Below are 20193 nucleotides of genomic sequence, written 5' to 3'. Positions count from 1 at the left end.
TGTGTTTCTGACGACGGGCCCGTTTCAATATATGAATTAAAGTCATAGGCTGGAATTTTCTGGCCTCGTTGGCATCAGGCACCATGTCGGGCAGGGTGGGGGTGGGGGGGGCGACAATATGGCAAGAAAGCCAAAAATTAGTTTTGTGCCGGCGTGAAAGCTCAGTGGGAACATTTGATGGTGTCCGCCATGGCAGAATACGAATCTGCTGGAGACCGGCGTGAACCTAATTATCATTCCACTAATGGGATGTGAAGTAAGGCCTGACTGGAATTGTCCCTCCATGCCAGATTTACTGTTACGCTGATGGGAAAACACACCGGCCCAGAACACATCTGGACTAATGTTGAGGGTGTTGAGGTTGGGAGGAGGGATCGAAAGTGTCAGGGAGGGTGAGGTTAGGAGGTGGGGAACAAAAGTTTTGGGGGGTTGTTTGAGATTGGGAGGGGGGAGTGAAGGTGCCTGGGACATGAGGTTGGGAATGGGGAGATGACGGTGTTGGGGTGGTGAGGCTGGAAGGGAGGAGGAGGGAGTATGTGGGGAGGAGGGTGTAATTGGCGAGAATGCAGTAAGTGGAGAGGTAGGTGTAATGGGGGGAAGGTGTAAGAGAGTGAGTTCAGAGAGGGGAAAGAGTTCAAAGGGGGGAAGGTGTCCAGGGGGAGGAAGGTGTCCAGAAGAGGAGGGAGTAAGGGTGGAGGAGGGAGTAAGGGAGAGGATTTCCCGGTGAATATGCAAGGGAGGGGTCTGTGAGTCAGTGACTGCCTCCTGGGCAGAGGACTGATGGTGGGTGTGATAGGAGGGAATAGTGAGAATGAATAGGGGCAGAGGGAGCCAGGAAGATGGGAGGGTGAAGGCGGGTCAGTAGAAGTAGAAGGGATGATGAGGGTGGTTGGTGGGGCCTTGGAGGCAGACATGGACACTGGGGGTGGAAAGGAGGAGGCTGGGACGGTCAATGTGGATGACAGCGAGATCCTCAGGAAGATAGGGAACATACATATTCACCTGGACATCCAGGAAAGAGAAGGGTTTAGGTTGGTGGGTGACGGTGGGGAGGTGGAAGCTGATGCCGGGGGGGGTGGCGGTCGACAGTGATGGAGGAAAGGACATGGGTGACTGGGGAAGAGGAAAGGACAGGGAAGCTGACGATAAACTTGACAACTACCATTTCACAGAAATTGAACGTGAGCAGAGCCTCATGTTGAACAAGTACAGGTGCTGCATGGGAATGTGATCAGTGGGTGGGCAGAGATGCCGGTCAGCTCAGATGGACAACTGAAAGAGAACCCCAGCAGTCAAAATACTCAGGACTGTGAGATGAGTTTGATGGGTGAAGGCTCCATGTGCGTGGGAGAATGTTTCCAAGAGGCTCTGAAAGGCCCGGCCACACACACACACCTCTCCCTCCAGAATCACTTGTGGTCCAGCTGAGTGCAGTTGATCTGTTAGTTGGGCGGGGGTGGGGTTGGTGGAATGCAGTGGGAGGACTCTCGCAGGCTGTCAATGAAGCTGAAAGACACCATTACACATCATTCAGTGAAATTAAGTACATTTTCAGATCATAAAGTGACAAAATATGTTCACCCGTGCAACCACTTGTGACCCAAATTTCATAACTTTTCTAGGCCTACCTCTTCTTCTCGGTGCTGCCCTGACATTGGCAGCAGGGGTGGAGACAGCCTGTGCAATGGTTGGCCCTGTTGCCGCTGATGGCTTAGGCATGTATCCTCTGGAGATCCTTGAGGGCCTTGAGGGCCCTGGCTTGCTTTGGCTGCCCTACTGTAAGCCAGCTGCTCCCTTTGCGGTGACAGAGGACAAGGTTGAGGGGGGGTCACAGGCAAAGGGGGCTCAGAGGGAGCTGACAGCCTCTGAGATTCCTGAGTGGATGACCCAGAGTATCTAGCTGCCACTCCTCCACCAACCGGCTGCACTGGGGCCCTGGTCTGACTGCTTGAGGGGAAGGAACAACTGGAGGGACACTGAGGTGCCCAGTTTCCCTCTCATGTTGTCACTGCAGAAACTCATCCATGGCTACCACGATGGAGTGCAGGTCTGCATGCATCTCTGAGTTAAGTTGGACCAGGGTCTCCATGGTGTCCGCCATCCTTCCCATGGAGACCTCTAAATGTGCACATGTGGGCACCACTTCATCAGAGAGCAGGTGGACGCACTCCTCTAACCCACATGCCACTCTGTTGAGGGTTTCCAACACTCTGCATAATGTTCCCCCGCCTCCTGACTCTCCACGATGAGTTGGAAGGCCCAATCCAGAGGGTCATCATCTGACTCAGCCCTCACAGATGCCTCTTCCCCAGAATCAGGGAGCTTGGCTGAACCTGCCTCCTCCTGCTGCAGACACGTGTCTGTGTGGTGACCACCAGTTTGTGAACCTGAGCCTGTTCTAGGTCCAGGTCCCATTGAGGTGGTTTGTCTCTGCACTGGTGGAGGGTGTGGGTAAGTGCTGTGACGGTGCTTCCAGGCTGCTTATTTCCAGCTCTTCAACGGAGGAGGTATCCTTTTCGCTGGAGATGAGGACCTGGGTGGAGCTGAGGGACTGGCTGACTGAGGGTGTTGGTCGCTTGGCAGAGCTCCCTGTGAACCAAAGTAGAGACAATGAGGGCATGGCAGCAGAGTCAAAAGCAGGAGAGAAAGAGAGTGCTTGCACAGTTGCGTTGAGAGAGGGGTAATGTGGTGCAGGATCCTCATGTGGGTGTTCGCCACCGACCTCACCATCGCTGCTGCCACGGTCCATGTCCTCACCAGTCAGGGCGATGGCACATTCCTCAAATGGAGTGAGGGGCCTAACGTGGGCCAATCCACCCCTGGTCTGGGACCTCTCCCTGTTGTTGTGAGCCAGCTTCTCCTGCATGAAAACACATGGCGAGAGTGTGAGTAGGAGGCTTGGAACTACGTGAAATGTTTCTGTGGTGAGTGGATGGGACCAGGATGCAACCTCCAGAAGGTATGAGTCTGATGGAGATGTGAGGATGTGTGTGAGAATTAGTGGTGTTGTCCCTTGAGGTGTGAGATCCTGTGGATGTGTGATGGGTTTGTGAGTGTATGAGTTGAGATTGATGAAGTTGTTGACTTACCTGGGCAGAATGGATGAGGGCATTCACCCTCTTCCTCCACATGATGGTTGTATGCTCCAATGGCGCTGGCCGCTGCTGCCACCTGCCTCCCAGGCCAGATTGGTGACTCTGGTGGACTTCCTGTGGCTAGAGCAGGGGTAGAGGACATCATGGTGGCCTTCCACTGCATTCAGCAGGTGCCCCCAGAAAGGCGTCACTAAACTTGGGGGCTGCCATCTTCTTTGCTTTTGGAACCATCTGTCGCCTGGAACAGCTCTGGTCTGAAGACACGGGCCAGGATTTTACGGCCCCGCTATGGCGTGCTTTCCCCTGGAGGATGTGACCAGCCATTTAAATCTCCATTCAGTTCAGCTGGACTGTAATATCCCACTGGGCGGGAGGGGCTGTAAAATCCTGGACAGGAAGTAGGCATGTGCTCTGATGCACTTTAGATATGGTGTCCAGAGTGAGAAAACACTGAGGTCATGGTGTGACGGGAAAATCTGAGCCCTCCCGCCAGAGATCCGGAGTGTTTCCGTGAATGCATTATTAATGAGACTGGATGCACCAGGAATGGGACGATACGATGCGAAAACCCACCACTGCCACCAGCGGTAAAATGACTTTTTCACTATCGCACTTAGCACAAATCTGGGATGATTCCGCCTGTAGGATCACGACCCCTGTTTTAAGTTGGAAATGGTGCCAGTGTGTGCCACATTGGATTAGTTCTACTGATGCTAAAGCCCAATAATACCAGCATTGGTAACTTCCACATTTTTTGGGGGAACCAGAGGCCGCTTCTGCCTGGGACAGCTCCTTTGTAATTTTAACCTCTCCTGCTGTACACCACGAAGGCAGGTTGACAAAGGTTATCCTTAACTCAGTAAGCTGCATCAGGACTCCCTTTTGATGCTCCGGTCTGATATAAATGGCTGCAATGCCTCAAAATGAAAACTGCACTCTTTTGGCAAGTGGATGGTTTATTTCATTTGATGGTCAGCCAGAAGTGAAAACTGATCCCCTGGCTCCCAAACATGCTTTTTCTTAATTAAATGTAGAAATTTGCCAGCAGGCCTGCTAGCAAACTAACTACTTTTTTTTTACCAAGAGAAAACACTTCATGCCATGTCCAGCATGAATGGAGTTGTCCTTACCACAAAGGACAGGAATACTTGTCACCATATGAGACAAGACGATAAATACTTCATGTCCATGGTCTCATTGTGTAGTTCTCTTCAATGCCTTGATTATTAATTACACAAGATCACCATCCTGTAGCTGCAGCTTTTTAAGCCCTTGCAAACTTATTTTGCTTTTGTTTTAAGCATAACTCATTCCCAAATCCAGTCTGCAAGAAAAATGGTTAAAAAATCGTGATTTATGACAACCACACAGAGAAATATAAGTGTTGGAATGAGTGACAGAAATTTAGACATTTGGCACTGTGCAAATTCAGGAATGAATTCATGTTACAAGGGAGAATGGAAAAACCTAGAGGAAGATGCTAAATGAGAACAATAAGTTGAATCTTCAAGATGGCTGTGCTATGTCTATTTACCATAATCTATGGGATGAAAACGTGAACACCAACAACATGGAAAACCGTGATTGGAGAGCTGCAGAACAAGAATACTGAATGGCATTTGGGAGATCTATTCATCGAAAAGAGGTGTGCCAATTGATTAAGTTCAGGTAACCAGTAATCCTCCAGGATGGTGTGGTCTGCTCATAGAATTGGTGCCCAATTATGGGCACCACAATTTAGAGGAAGGTTGCCAATGCCTTGGAGATGGTGCAAAGGAGAGTTAACAGAATGATATTGGAAATGAGGGGCCTCAGTTACATGGAAAAGACAGAGAAGTTGGGATTGTTGATCTTTACAGCAGAGGGAAGATATAACAGAGGGGCTTTGATTGAGTAGGAAGGGGAAAATGTTTTCACTGGCAGGAGGGTGGTAACCTACAAAGGGCATGGATTTACATTGGCAAAAAATGCAGGGACAAAATTATGAGCATTTTTTAATGTATGGAGATATTGTGATCTAGAATGCAGTCCCTGAAAGGGTGCTGGAAGCAGATTCATTGGGTGGAAACATCCGTGCCCACTGGCATTGGACGTATTCGACAGCGTGAGTGGACAATATGACGAGAAGGCCAAAAATCAGTTTCACCATGTTGAGAAGCCAGTTTGCGATTGTCCGCTCAACCCATCGATGGCAGGCAACATTTCCTGCCATCAGACATCAGGAACCTCATTATAATACATCGGCATATCCTTATAAGGCCAGCCTGCCGGAATCATCCCCCACCAACACTGGATTGTCTGCCTACTTTGGCATGTGTTTCACAACTGCAAATAAATGCCATGCACCTGGTGAGCTGCACTTCGCTAGGGACTTCGAGGATTGTTTGCCTATCTTGCTTTGGGCAACACTAGCAGTCATCAGCACCACAGCACTTTTAGGGGTCTCATGGGCAGATCTCTACCTACCAGATCAGCCATAAGGCTTTGTATGGATACATAGCTAGGGCTTGCTTGGGGTAGGGGGAGAAGTGGCCTGTAAGAGAAGAGACTGCAGGGTGAGGGCTGTACTGAGGAAGGGGTTTGTGTGGGGGCACAGGTTGATCTGTACAAGTGGCCTCAAGATGGTGAGGGCTGAGGAAGCAGTCTCCAGAACAGATGAGGCCAGATGGAGATGTGAGGGTGTGTGTGAAAGAATCGGTGGTGATGTCCCTTGAGCTGGCAATGAGTGAGATGCCAGTGAATGTGTGATGGGCTTGAGTGTGTGAGTTTAGAGTGATGAGGTGGTTGCCTTACCCTGGTGGCATGGATGAGATCATTCATCCTCTATCTGCATTGGACGGCCAACCTCTTCTGTGCAGCATTGGCACTGATCACCATTGTCATTGCCTACCAAGCTGTGTGGTAATGTTGCTGCTCCTCCTGTGGCCAGAGTGGGGGGTAGAGGACATCATGGCGGGTCTCCACAGTGTCCAAAAGGCACAAGAAGGATGGGTCACTAAACCTGGGGGCTGCAGTCTTCTTACCTTTCAGGGCCATGTTTTATTTGAGTAGTCCTGGGCTGGAAGCACTGAGGGGTGTGTGTGCGTCTGTACTTTAAATGTGGCGCCCGGCATGATGAAGCAGCAGGTGATGGCGTGGTGGGTTATTTGGGGCCCGCCCACTATCAAAACAGTGTGATTCCTGGGAATGCATAATTAATGTGGCTGGTCTGGGACGATACAGTGTGAGAAGCCGCCATCGATTTATCCATCTGCTACCGCACTTAGTGCATATCTGGGACGATTCCACCCTTTAGTAACTTTCAAAGGAGAATTGGATTATACTTGAAAAGGAGAAAATTGTAGGGCTATGAGGAAAGAGCAATGGGGTGGGACGAATTGGTTAATTCTTTCAAAGAGCCAGCATGATTATCTGAATGGCCTCCTTATATGTTGTATCATTCCATAAGAGTTAATAATGATCACCATGAAATACTTCAAGGGTAAAATCTGAGCTCAGAGTTCAGATGATGCATATAAACCATTCAAGAAATGCTCATGCAGCTTTACAACATCATTTGATCTCCCTGATTGTATTTATAGTTTTGTAACCTACGCTGTGTCGTTTGTTACTTTTGTACACATATGTCAGGACTGAAATAAGTGCATAAAATTCTTTAGAAACAGGAAAAATCTATTTGTCCCTTTTTAATAGATGAACCTGCACATTCTCATCATATCCATCAATTCCCACTGTAAACCATGGCTTGAAAAAATATGGAACCCTATTTCACAAATATAGCCATCATATTTAAAGATAGCATTTGCACAAGACAGAAGCAGAGTTATTTTCTTTCAGAGCAAAATTCTAACTAACAGTTTGCAATTGCAGCATCAAAAAGCATTTGAAAGTGCTGCCTTTCTGAGAATTCACTTTCTTACCTGCTGGTTCACAGCGGTTTCTCTAATGTGGAGGCCATTGCACTCTTCCTTATGGTACTCTTCCTTGCATTCACGGCAGAAAACAAACTGAAAGAGTATGAATTTAAAGAGTATGAATGATATGAAAGTAGTTGAAAAGCTGGCAAGGTGGATAAACAGTTAACTCTATACCCTAAGTGTTTCATTGTTCCATGAATACTGTTATGTGGCTCAGCTGTTGTATTTGCTCAAATGGATTCCACACTCCTGGGCTAGTACAATTCAAAAAGTGAATTAACTGTCTTATGTTCAAGCTGTACACAAACTTGAGTTCACCTGGAACTCTGCTACTCAAATTCTAATTTGCACCAAGTCATGTCCACCCATCACACATGTAGTCGCTGACCCATACTGGCACCTGGTCTGGCTACACCATAATTTTAAAATTCTCATCCTTGTTTTCAAATACTTCCATGTAGTCAACCTTCACTATCATTGTAAGCTCCTTTGACCCCACCAGCATCCAGGATCTCTAAGCTGTGCCAATTCTGAGAATTTGATATTGGCTATTGAGTGGGGAGTATTGATATTGAGAGTGGGATTGGGATGGCTGATATTTGGGTGTCGGGTGAGGAGGGTCGATGTTGGAATGGGTTTGGAAGTGTTGTTATTAGGAGTGGGATTGAAAGTGGGAATGGGAGGATTGGTATTGGGAGTGGGGTTAGGGGGATTGATATTGGGAGGGGGATTGGGAATGAGTTTGGGATTAACTTCATGAGTGGGTTTGGGAGTAGGGTCGCAACTAGGTTAGGGAGTGGGATTAGTAATGGGTTTGGAAATGGGATTGCAAGTTAGTTTGGGAATGAGTTAGGGTTAAGGCTTGGGAGTGGGTGTGGGAGTGGGTTTGGGAATGGGATTGCAAGTTGGTTTGGGAGTGGGAATGGGAGTGGGTTTGGGGGTTTTAATATTTGGAATGGGTTTGGGAGGGTTGATATTGGGATTGGGATTATGAGAGTTGATACTGGGAGGGGAAGTGTGGGAGTGATATAAGAAATGAGAGTGGGTTTTGGAATCAGGAATCAGGTTGGGTCAGACCAGATCAGGTGGTAGGTTTGCAAAATAAACTTTTGCATTTTCTACAATGTTTTGTTATAGTAAAGGCATTTTTGAGTACTGCTGCAGTCAAATGTTAACTTCAGTGATTGAAAAGAATGCAAACAGCATCATTTCAGGCAACATGTGACTGACCAATTTTTTGCACTTACTGTTAATGAATTCAAATTTCATGAACCTGATGGTCACTAATTTGAGTGGTGAATGTTAAAGTGTATAAAAGAATTACATAAAGTGTAAAATATATAACAACTTTCTTTGGATAAATACGTTCAATATTGGGTTAAAGTCATCACTGCAATATTCCAAGGGTCAGCTATCTGCAGAGGGAGCCCATTTCATCCTTCTGACACACAAGGTTCCTTCAGAATGTCTGTAAAGTAAGTTAGGTTCCAAAATTACCCGTCAGACTCTTTGGCCAACATGCAGACACAACTACATTTTCCCAAAAGCCTGTTCTCAAAAGAAGGGGAGAGAGATAAATGGGTGAGACTGATGTCACTGAGTTGTTCATTGAGATGAAGTTTGGCATTCAGTGAAGCATTTTTAAGTTGCTGAGCTGACAAATTAATATTCATGGACAGGTGGATGGACATGTGGCAATGTAAATGTGCCCCCAAGCATGAAGATAATTTAAAAATCTGTGCGCTGCATTGAAATTGCCCTTCTATCACAAACACAGAGATTCCAATAGATGCCCTTTTTAGACATTAGGTGGCAGTAAGAGCAGCAGATATCTTGACTGTCTAGGAAATGTACTCAGGATTGTTTAAGATCTTTCTGCATCATTTCATTCCCATTTGAACACTTTACTCAGGCAGTTCAGAGCACTAAAATACTTATTATTTACTGAAGGATGTATTTATGGTATGAATAGTCCCAGTTCAAAAGCATAAGCCTGTCTTATAAATTTTTTTAAAAATGGGTTTATTTTTGGGGGAATTCGATCCACTTCTTTGAATGCACACTCCCCTTCCCCTCTTGGTTGTGGGAGTTGTGCCCTTCTAGAGGTTAGAATTCCTTATTTCACCAGGTATAGCAGCCTTCAGCCATATGGTGGGTCCCACCAAAGCTAGAGAAATGGGATTTTCAAGCATGGAGAATGTCTGCCACGGTCCTGGGCCTTTGGGTCCTTGTAAGCACAGATTATGCCCCTTACAATTACATTACTTGCACAATTAGGGGTTGATTTTAACTTGCAAAAATCAGCGCTGACGTGGAAGTAAGTTTACCTTATTCAATTTGAGGCAATTACTGCCAATTTTGGAAAGTTAAATTCGGCTCCTTGTAGCGAAAACACTATAATTGCACCCTATTAGTAACAGGTCATTGCCATGCTGCTGGTAATGCCATGTGGCAATGTTGCATAGCATTTTTTTTGTTATGAGTTAGTTTATAATTGTTATGAAACTATCATATTTTTCATAATAGCATTGTGGGATATTTTAGGGTAGGTTTACGGTTGTGAATGTGAATGGTTCTGTCTGTGTGACAGATCTAATTGAATTAGAGTCAGATAGACTGTAAGGTTGAAATTATCAGAAGAGATAGGTGTAAAAAGGGTATGTGAAATGCTAATGAATGAGCTAGAGTAGAAGTGTCAGTAGATAAGATGTGAAGGAAATTTGCATTTTTCAACAAGTGAAGGGGTTATTTGATTTTCAAAGGGAGGGTAGGATGTTTACCACCAACAAGGTAAGCAAGGCCAAGCAGTGTGCTTATTTTTCCCAGAGGTACTGACCATACTGACAACATGAAAGATTTTTATATTATGGGAAAAGTAAGTTTCCAAAGACGTGTGGAACAATGGGACTTTACACATCAAAGAAAGAGAAACATTTATAAAAAAGGATGGAAGCCCATGTGGATGTGGCCAAGTACACTGTGTAAAATAGACTTGGAAGGAGCCTCTTGCCACTTTTGCAGGAGTCTGCTGTGTCCAGTAATTAAAGTTGTGTTAAAAAGCCTTTGGAATTCCACTATCGAGTGGGTGTGTATAGTAACCTTGCTGAATTTCCTATTTAAATTTAAAATCTATTATGGACTGCTGCCTTAAAGGGGGTGTGTAGTTGGGAGTCAGGTTAATTAGGAATTTTAGGATTTGCTATAATATCAAGTAACTGTAGTCTTATGCCTGTGTTTGAATTCTTTTCTTTCATTAATAAATGGTTTGAGTTAATTTTTAAAATCTCTAAAGTTGTTAGTGGGCTCACTACTTCTGAATTCAGTTTACAAATTTTCTTGTAATAAATACAAATTGCAAATCTATTTTGATAGTGTGGCCAAGTTTCCCTGGTGGATTTGGTTCACTTGGCTCACATCTTTTTTGTGGTGTAGGCACACCCACAGTACTATTAGGAAGGGAGTTCCAGGGTTTTGATCTAGTGACAGTGAAGGAACGGTCTTCCAAGTTTTCCAAATCTGCCACGCCATAACATAGGACTTTGAAATGGACATTGAATTAAGTTACATGCCTTGGCTGAAATGTATCTGGGCCTCTAACTGCAGTTCACTCAAAGATTACACCTTGTCTAATCACTTTGGCACATCCTGAGGTCATGAATAGGGCTATATACATAAAAGTTCTTTCTTTCTTGGGCTCTCCATGGACAATGTCACAGGAAATTGATTAGTAACCACAATTCTTTGTAATATTTGATTGAAGAAAGGGTTGCTGAATGTCTTTTGTGCAAGAGATCCCATGAACTGGACTTAATTCTTAAGTCCATAAAATCCAGAAAGACCATTCCATTACTTTTTTCTGTGGGATCTCAAGAATTTCAAATACTGATTATCAGAATTCCTTCAAATTACAGTGGAAATCACACCTATGTTGTATCTTTTTATATGATTGAACATTGTCTGACTATAAATTGGAAGATTTCATTAAATTACTGGAAGGGCAGTGGAGGTGGAGAAATATTGTACGAATAAACAAAAGTAGATAACCATTTTTATAGTGCCTTTCATGAACTCAGGATGTCACAAACTGCTTTACAGCCAACGAAGTACTTTTGAAGTGTCATCATTGTTGTAATGTAGGAAACAAGGTGGTCAATTTTTGCACAGGAAGCTCCCACAAACAGCAATGTGATAATGATGAGATGATCTGATTTTTTTAGGGATGTGGATTTAGAGATAAGTATTGCCAAGATACTGTGACTAATTCCCTTGTTCCTTTTTGAAATTGTGCCATGGAATCTTTTATATCCATTCGTGAGAGCAGAGCTGACTCTAATTCCAAATAGGACATAATGACACATGATAAGAGCTTCATTTAAATATGTTCATGATGGAGCTGCTACTCCAGGGTGGGATGGTCAAACACAAAAAAATGGAAGTAAAATGATAACGTATCTCTGCTGAAATTGGACATTTCAACGTGTCCCATGATGGAGTGATGGATTTTAAAAGATCAGTATAATGGAAGAAAAAGGAAATATAGTGACGTTGATGCATAACACAGAGCATTTGGAAGATGAAGAAAATAATTTTGTGGCCAAATCATTGAGTCACCAGTGCCACCTGATACTAGAGGTATGACTCATTGTAAATAGAAGATAGGTGCATGTATATAATCTGGAAATACTGGACATGACAGGAAGAATATACTTCAAACATCAACCTTCATCATTTGTACAGACCAGCAAGGTGGGCAGGGTAAGCTGCATATTGGATATGCTAACTACAGGAGAAAACATGGGGGTGAAATTCGTCCATGCCAGTGTGTAACAGGCTCATAGTGAATCAGCAGCATGGTTTCACACTCTGTTCACTCCCCGATATTCTCTTCCATTTTTCTCAGCCACGCTCAACAATAGAGCAGTGCCCTGAGTTGATCATGTGCTTGATATAGTCTAGTCCTCATACATTCTGAGACCTGCAAATGACACTTGAAACCAATTTCTGTAGCTCAGCAATATATCAGTGAGCACATTCTCAACTTTCAGGCAGTAATCTATGTGATGCTGTCTGTAAAGCTTGCCAAGAACTTGATGTGCTTTCTCATGCAGTGTTCCACTTTATAAGTGATCAATAGCACCGTGAGACATTTCTCTCTTAATCTCCTAAGTGCCACTTTTATCAAGAAGCTTGCTACAATTGAATCTGAACCAAAGCTAAAATCATTTTGTTACCATTTTGAAAAATCGTAATGCGTCTTCATACACTATTCATGCATATTGTACTGTCCAAAGCTGAACATCTATGCTACAGGCCATCTTTTTCAAGCAAGTATTTAGGCACTTCAGTGCTTCATTTATGAGTGCACCAATGCTTTAGCAAGAGAATTCTTTGGCTTTGGCCTCTTGTGCATCACTGATTTCTTTTGCAACATCATTGATGGTCATGCCTGCAGCTGCCTGGGCCCTAGCATTTCCTTCCTAACATTCGATGCCTCTCTACCTCTATCCTCTTGCACAATGCTGCTTAAAGCCTACCTCATTAATCAAGCTTTTGGTAATAGTCCTTATGGCCGGGATTTGACCAGAAATTCCCGCCGAAAATCAATGGACTTTTGGCTGCCTCTCCAAATTTTCTGTCCTATCCGTGATGTTTCCTGCCACGGGTGGGATCGAAAAATCCTGGCCTATATCTCTTTATGTGACTCAATGGCAAATATTCTCTGATGATGCTTCTGTGAGTCGCCTTGAGCCATTTTACTACATTGAAGTGCTGTCTAAATGCAGGTTGCTGTTTTAGAACATCACCATTTAAGAGATGTTCTGAAACAGTGTGGCAAATTCGAAGACTTTGATAACTCCCAGGGGGAAATGGAGCGAATGGAAACTGCACTTATAAGCCTAGATTTCAGGCCCGGCATGCATATCTGTCTACCATAAATGGACAGAAAATAGTAGATTGTTAGAGGCAGAAGAAGATGATTGGACAGCTAGGAGACCAAAGGAAGGACTGGTCACCAGGTGGTTAAGTTATAGGATGGGGGGGTGAAGTGCGAGGGAAGTCTAGGGTAGGAGTAGGCCAGAATTTTCTTTGTGGGACCTGAAGGAGTACTATAAAGTAAAGAAATAAACACAGAAAATGCTGGTAAAACTCAGCAAGTCTGGCAGCATCTGTGGAAAAAGAAGTTAATGTTTTGAGTCCACATGATTCGTCAGACTCTTTTCAGCTCTGAAGAAGAGTCATATGGGCTCAAAGTGTTAACTCTGTTTCTCTCTCCACAGGTTTTTTTTTTCATGGGATATGGGCATCATTTGCTGCCCATCCCTAAATGCTCTTGAACTGAATGGCTTGCTCAGCCATTTCAAAGGGCATATTGCTGTGGAGTCACATGTAGGCCAGACCAGACCAGGTAAGGATAGCAGATTTCCTTCCCTAAAGGGCATTAACGAACCAGTTGGGTTTTTATAACAGTCAAAGATAGTTCTGTGGTTATTATAATCACTGAGATTAGCATTTAATTCCAGATTTTATTTTACTGAATTTAAATCCCACCAGCTGCCATGGTGGGATTTGAACCCATGTCCCCAAAGAACTCACCTGGGCCTGTGGATCAGTAATCCAGTGACATTACCACCACACCACCATCTCCCCTTGGATGCTGCCAGACCTGCAGAGTTTTCCCAGCATTTTCTGTTCTTATTTCAGATTTCCAGCATCCGCAGTATTTTACTTTCATCTATAAAGTACAGAGTTCAGCATACCTTAGCAGGTATCTTCATAACTGTGACAGTTGCTGACCAGCTTTCACATTGGTTGGAAAGCCATCTGAACCTCTCCGCTCAGGCCTGAAGTAAATTCCATTCAGGGTCATGGTGACGTAGCTGGAACTCAACTTGCATGAATTTATGTGATTTCCATCTGCTTCTGGCAGGCGTCTTAGTCATTGGCAGTGAGTCATTAATATGGTGGCCAGTGAGAAGGGAGTGGAAAAGGCTGAATGCTCCATTTTAAATGCACACCCCCAACCCAGTCCCATTGATTGGGATGGGTTAAAAATCCCTCCGTGTTTTTGTAATGTACAGATTTAGACAATATTGATGTGAACTGATGCTTCTTCTTCTCTAATTTTATAAAGAAATTCAAATGCTTTCATGCACAGTTTAGTTTAGAGTAAATGCTATAGCACATAGTTCACAATACCTGAGGTAAATGCAGTGAGGGGTATAGATAGCTTTGCAGTTCCATATGACTGAGGTAATTTTCAAATCAATTTAGCTTTTGAAGCTGTGAATTATGAACTGCTCGGATTCTAACCTGGGGGATTATTAGTGTGGCACTCATTCCAAAATAGGACCAGAAGGACCTGGTTCACTCTGATGTGGATAGAAATGGTGCTATGCAATATGTTAACACTTTCATTACTAATATCATGCAGTGTCCTTTCAATACTCCATAGTCTCTCATAAACTCCAAAGAAAGCTCATCATTTAAGACAAACAACAGGGAAAATAATCTTATTTTCTGATGTTAGACAAACAGTAATGTACAGGGGAGTATTACCCCCTTTTATAGATTGTTCATACTTGAGTTTTGAAAATGGTTTTGAAAACCTATATGTTTAATATCACAATGACTTACATCAGGAGTAAAATATTAGTCCTCATTGAGAGATTTGACTACTTCAAGGCAGGTCTCCCACATTCTACCCACCCTAAACTTGAAGTCATCCAAAACTCTGTCGTCCATATCATAATTTGTGCTGAGTGCCTTTACGCTATCTCCCCTGTGCTCGCTGTTTCAAGCAACATCCTGATTTTATAATTCTCATCCTTGTTTTCAAATTCTTCCATGGCTTGGCCCCTCCTTATCTCTGTGATCTTCTCCAGCCCCCATAATCCTCTGAGATATCTGAGCTCCTCTAATTCTGCCCTCTTGAGCATCACCGATTTTATTTGCTTCACTATTGGCAGCTGCACCCTCAGTTGCTTAGGCCCCAAGTTTTGGAACACACTCCCTGCACCTCTCCATCTCTCTACCTTGCTTTCCTCCTTTAGTACACGGTCTAAAATCTATCTGATTTCTTTTCCTTAGCTATCTTCTTGAATTCTTTTATATTGTCAAGGAGGTTGTTCTTCAATCAGAATCCAATGAGTTTTATTGTTAAATTTTGAAGACAGGCCTTTACTTGAAATATCTGGTCTGATTCTGTCTCCATTGATGATGCCTGGCCTCCTGAATATTTTGAGCATTTTCTGTTCAGTTTCACAATCTCCAGCACCCGCAGTATTTACCTTTTATCATGTTTTGTTACGTTCCTTAATAGCTACATATGTTGACTGTGTTTTTTAAATTTATATTTAATTGTGAGGCTGAGACAGTCTAGGCCTAAGGCCCAGATCTTCACCACAACAGAAAGGCTCTCTGTCATGGCGAAAATCCTGGAAATGACCGAAATTTCTAAGTCCTGCTTCTGAACCCAGCGTTCTGCATCTTTGAAGGGGAAGGATAGGAATCGGGCTGGCATTCACACATGCACAAATCATGGAGACAGCTGGCCATTTAAATCACCAGCTGCCTCCACTGACTTTCAATTTTTGAACTCCTGTCAAAATTCTCCAGCAAGTGTCCAATGAGACAAAGTGAGTTGACATTGTGGGTATGAGGGGCCATGGGGGCTGGGTAGAGGGGCATGGGTTGGCATGGATGGGGCATAGGGTGTGTGGGGGGTGGGTTTTGAGGAGGATGAGGGGTGAGGGCTGGAGGGTTTTTTTTTATTATTTAGTAATAAACCGGAGCACAGCAGCAGGCCTTGCTCCAGCCCACCTCCGCACTTGGCAGCCTCTGTACCCATTCCGGTTGCACCTGCCCGGCACTCCTATTTCAGCCCGCAACCCCGCCCCCACCACCAACTGAAAAGGTCATGTTCGCTGAGCTGGGAAATTTCACGATTCTACGCACCTGATCCGGGGACAAAAACCTGGGCCCAAGATTTCTCCTTGCTCACTATAAATGCTGCTCGGCAGTCATCTAATTTAAACCAGCAGCACTAGCACCAGTAGCTCTAAAACATAAAAAGAATATTGTGGGCCATATTAACTATCGGGCTGACATCTAATGCAAAATTAATTTCCAGGGGAAATTCTGTGCCTGTGTATTTCCCTTCAGACCTTCATCTCCTTGTATTGTTTTTCCTTTTAATACAAGTGAAGGAATGTAGGTTTCTTAAATTACAAAGTCCCCACGTAACCACCTGTTTTCACGTCAGGGCAGTTTCTGAGCTGTCAGCTTTTTTGGAGGCTGTGTAAGCTTTTTTTTAAAGAAACATTTTAAAAAGCCTTTTCTAATATTATATATCAGTCTGTACAATGTAAATACATGTCATAGGCCTATATTCAGAGCTTCTTTAGGTTTGTCAGGTTTTCCCACTATCTTGTGTAGGCATTTTTAAAATGCCAATTGTCTCGCACTGTTTTTCAAGGTTGGCATGTGTATGATTATATTTTGTTCCCCAATCTGCAAAAGAAATTCCAATTATTGGAAGTTTCTTTTCTTTGGAATCAGATTATATTGATACCATTGAACGTATAAAAAGATTGTGATGTTAAATGAGTATTCATTTTAAAATAATTGAATTTTGAAAATGGTTCTGAATCTGAGTTGATCAATATCACAAAAACTTACGAGAAAAAATATCAGTCTTCATTAACATATGGGTTTGCATTTATAACGCACATTTCACAATGCCAGGATACCCGAAAGCACTTCACAGTCAGTGACGTTCTCTGGAGTGTAGTCACTGCTGTAATGTAGGAAATGCAGCAGCCAATTTGAGCACAGCAAGCTCCCACAAATAGCACTGAAATAAATGAGCAGAACATCTGGTTTGAGGTGTTGTTGATGGATAACTGTTGGCCAAGGTTTTGGGAAGAACTCCCCTTCTTCAAAATAGTGCTGTGTGTGTGTCATCTCACTGTCTTTATGATGCAGTCATGTCAATAGTAATATGCAATGTAGTCAACACTGGGAACATGTTAGTGCTATTGATTATCATCTGAAAACTGGAAACGTATGCAAATATACAGAGCCATGTTTGGTAATCGGAGTTGCAAACATCAAAATATGTTATGTTTTCAAAGCAAATGAATGACAATAGCAGTAAATAATTGATTTGGCAGGTCAGGCTTTTGGGCCTTTAGACTGATCTTTGGCACACTTCCAGTTCCTGGCCATAAATTGCGTAGCACAGGAAAACAGGGACAAGATTGTACTGTTACTTCCAGTTGCCATGACGACGATCAGCTATTACTTTATGCTAAACTCTCAACAAAGAAAGTGTACACAGCCATCTGCAATCATACTCCAATGACAGTAATTTAATCACCATATATCATAATTCTACACTTTGTGGTATCTGCTGTCTGTGAAAAGGTCCATCACAATTCAACTCAGAATGTTATTAAACATCATTACAATTCACCAAAAGAGACGATCAAGACTGCAAATTACTTTCCCTGATATGCATTAGCCTGTTGCAGCCAAGGTAAGGATTTTACCAATTACTTTTTGTTCCACTCCAACTTTTGCATGCTTTCTTCCAAGGTACCGCACTACCACCTTCAGTGAAATGAAGAGCCCCTCAGCAAAAACACGGCTTACAGTGATTTCAGCCTGATATGTGTCAATCATCACCATCCAGGACAAAGTAGTCTACTTGATCCACAGTCCAACCAACACCTTAAATTTCCACTCCCTCCACTGTGGCTGCAATGGATGCTAAGTACAGGATGCATCATCGTGGGCACAGCCACTCATTAACAGCAAGGAATGTATTTGGTGCTGCCCACCATGGAGGGCACTGTGAGCAAAAATAAACCCCATGTAGTCCCAAAACACAGCATTAGTAAGAACTGATAGCTCAAACTTGGAAAAAGAAATCTAAAATATTAAAGCAGAGAACCATGGTAAACCTGTTGCATTGAGTACAAAGGTACTCAACAAAAAAGGTGGACAGGTGACATTTGATTCCAAATGCTAAGTTGCTCACTTAAACATGTATGCTTTACATTGAAAGATGATCCCATACACTGTAAAAGTTACTGCCCGCAGTGGTCTGTTGAATTTTATAAACTCCAGCAGTACATGTAGGGAATTCATGGGGTCGGCGTGCGGGGGCAGGCCTGACATGCTGACACGTAAAATGATGCGCGATAATGTCGGGTGTGTGTCCTGACATCATCGCACGTCATTGTTATATTTCGTTTGGCAGGCATGCTGGACATCCGGAGTCGGCTGCATGACCGCTGAAATGTTAAGGGCCTATTAAGGTAATTGAGAAATGAATTAAACTAGTTAAGAAATCTGTCCGTCCAATCTTAAGGTTGGCAGGCTGGCAAAAAGCCCAAGTGGCATTTGCATTTTTTAGGAAACCTCATCCATGGGTGGGATGAGGTTTCCTGAAGCTTTTATAAAATAAATAAATAAATTTTCCCACTTTTACAAACATGTCCCAGCGCATGTGTTTGAATAAATTTTTAAACCGATTCTTTAATTACTTTCATATTCAGAGATATTGAGGTGCTCTTTTGCATGCATGTGGAAAGAGCGCTGGCCCCGACTCTTCCTCCTCCCCCAGCCCGCATAGGTAGTACTGAGTGCTATGGAACTATTATGCTGGGCGGGCCTTAATTGGCCCGCCAGCTTAAAATGGTGGTGCACAGTCGATCATATCAGCCTTTGACTGAGCATCGTCCTGGTCTACAGCAGTCCTCTGGCTGCCGTCGCCCTGGGCACTCTCTGCCTTCGCTTGCACCTCAAATGATTGTGAAGTGCCCTCACCAATGTGCACCGATATACTAGCTGCTGCTCTAATGCCCACCGGTGGTCCTTTAGTGAGGCGGTGATTGGTTTTGCACCCGCCCCCGCCCACCATAGGAAAAATCCAGGCCATGAAATACATGATTAAATAATGACCTCTGACCTGCACACGTGCCAACCATTCACAATAAAGACAACAGCTAAGTTTCAGGCCATTGCTGACCATTACTATCACTGTGCATGCCAGCTCTAATAATTGCAAGTGTCCTTGCACTAGATTCCACCTTCCTGAAGATTCACTGCCCCAAATCTTCAGGGTTCCCTGAGGACAAACAAACTTGAGCACACCTCACAAGTTATGCAGTTGGATAAATCTTTGCCCTCACCAGAGGACCACCGGTGGGCATTAGAGCGGCAGCTAGTATATTGGTGCACATTGGTGAGGGCACTTCACAATCATTTGAGGTGCAAGCGAACGCAGAGAGTGCCCAGGGCGACGGCAGCCAGAGGACTGCTGTAGACCAGGACGATGCTCAGTCAAAAGCCGATATGAGACTCTGGAGTCATCCATTAGGTGGCAGATGCTGGGTGTCCAGCGAGATGTATGGGAGCATCTGGAGGAGGTCCATGAGAGTCTGCATGCCATGATCTCCGTGATGGAGGAGTCCAGGCAAAGCATGAGCACTGTGTTGACCATCATGGCCGAGCACACTGCCTCCTCCATTGAGAGAATGGAGACAGAGCTCCAGGGACAGAATCAACGGTTCCTGAGGTTGCACTTGGACCTGCAAGCCCATACACAAGCACTGACCTCAGGTGGTCAGTGTCAGTGTGGGAGATGGATGAGCCACTGGTCAGTGCCAGTTTGGGAGCACCTAGACATAGCACTCACAAACATAAGTTAAAGGCACCATGAGCACAAGAGGGACAGCTCACGGGTGATTTTATGTTCATTTTTGTCAACTTTATGTATACTGGTCCCATGTTGAATATCAGAAACCTTTCTGTTAACATTATTGAATTCTCAAAATGACATAAATTGTGTTTTTGTCTTCATGGCCTGTGTATGCTTCACTTTTTTTATTTCATTGTTGCAAGGAATGCCAGTATATAATGCTGGGCGAAGATGGCTCTGAACTTTATTGCACAGGCACTGAGTGTTCTTTGTGTTCAAATGAAAGTGCCCTTTCAGATATCCGAGATGGAAGCGGCAGCTGAAGGAGGTGTTTGAAGTTGATCTTTGATAATCTAGCTGAAGGAGCGTTGGATCAAGGCATCTCTGGTGTCCCTGCCTCCTTGCAGGTTACCAAGGACTGCCTCCATGCCTTCAGCATTCTCCTCACCATGCTCCTCTTCTGACTCTCTACTGG

At 44.0% G+C, this 20193-nt stretch overlaps 1 protein-coding gene across 1 annotated transcript in view; it reads right to left on the bottom strand.

The window, feature by feature from the left end:
* prkn (parkin RBR E3 ubiquitin protein ligase) overlaps window positions 1-20193 on the bottom strand; it is a 1436618-nt gene that overhangs the window by 50597 nt on the left and 1365828 nt on the right. The window contains exon 13 of the mRNA XM_041208007.1: window positions 7057-7102. Coding sequence (XP_041063941.1) covers window positions 7057-7102 — 46 coding nt within the window. The remainder of the gene's footprint in view (window positions 1-7056; window positions 7103-20193) is intronic.

The sequence above is a fragment of the Carcharodon carcharias genome, chromosome 2 (assembly GCF_017639515.1).
Source record: "Carcharodon carcharias isolate sCarCar2 chromosome 2, sCarCar2.pri, whole genome shotgun sequence".
Taxonomy (NCBI): domain Eukaryota; kingdom Metazoa; phylum Chordata; class Chondrichthyes; order Lamniformes; family Lamnidae; genus Carcharodon; species Carcharodon carcharias.
This window is presented reverse-complemented; position numbering and strand designations above follow the sequence as displayed.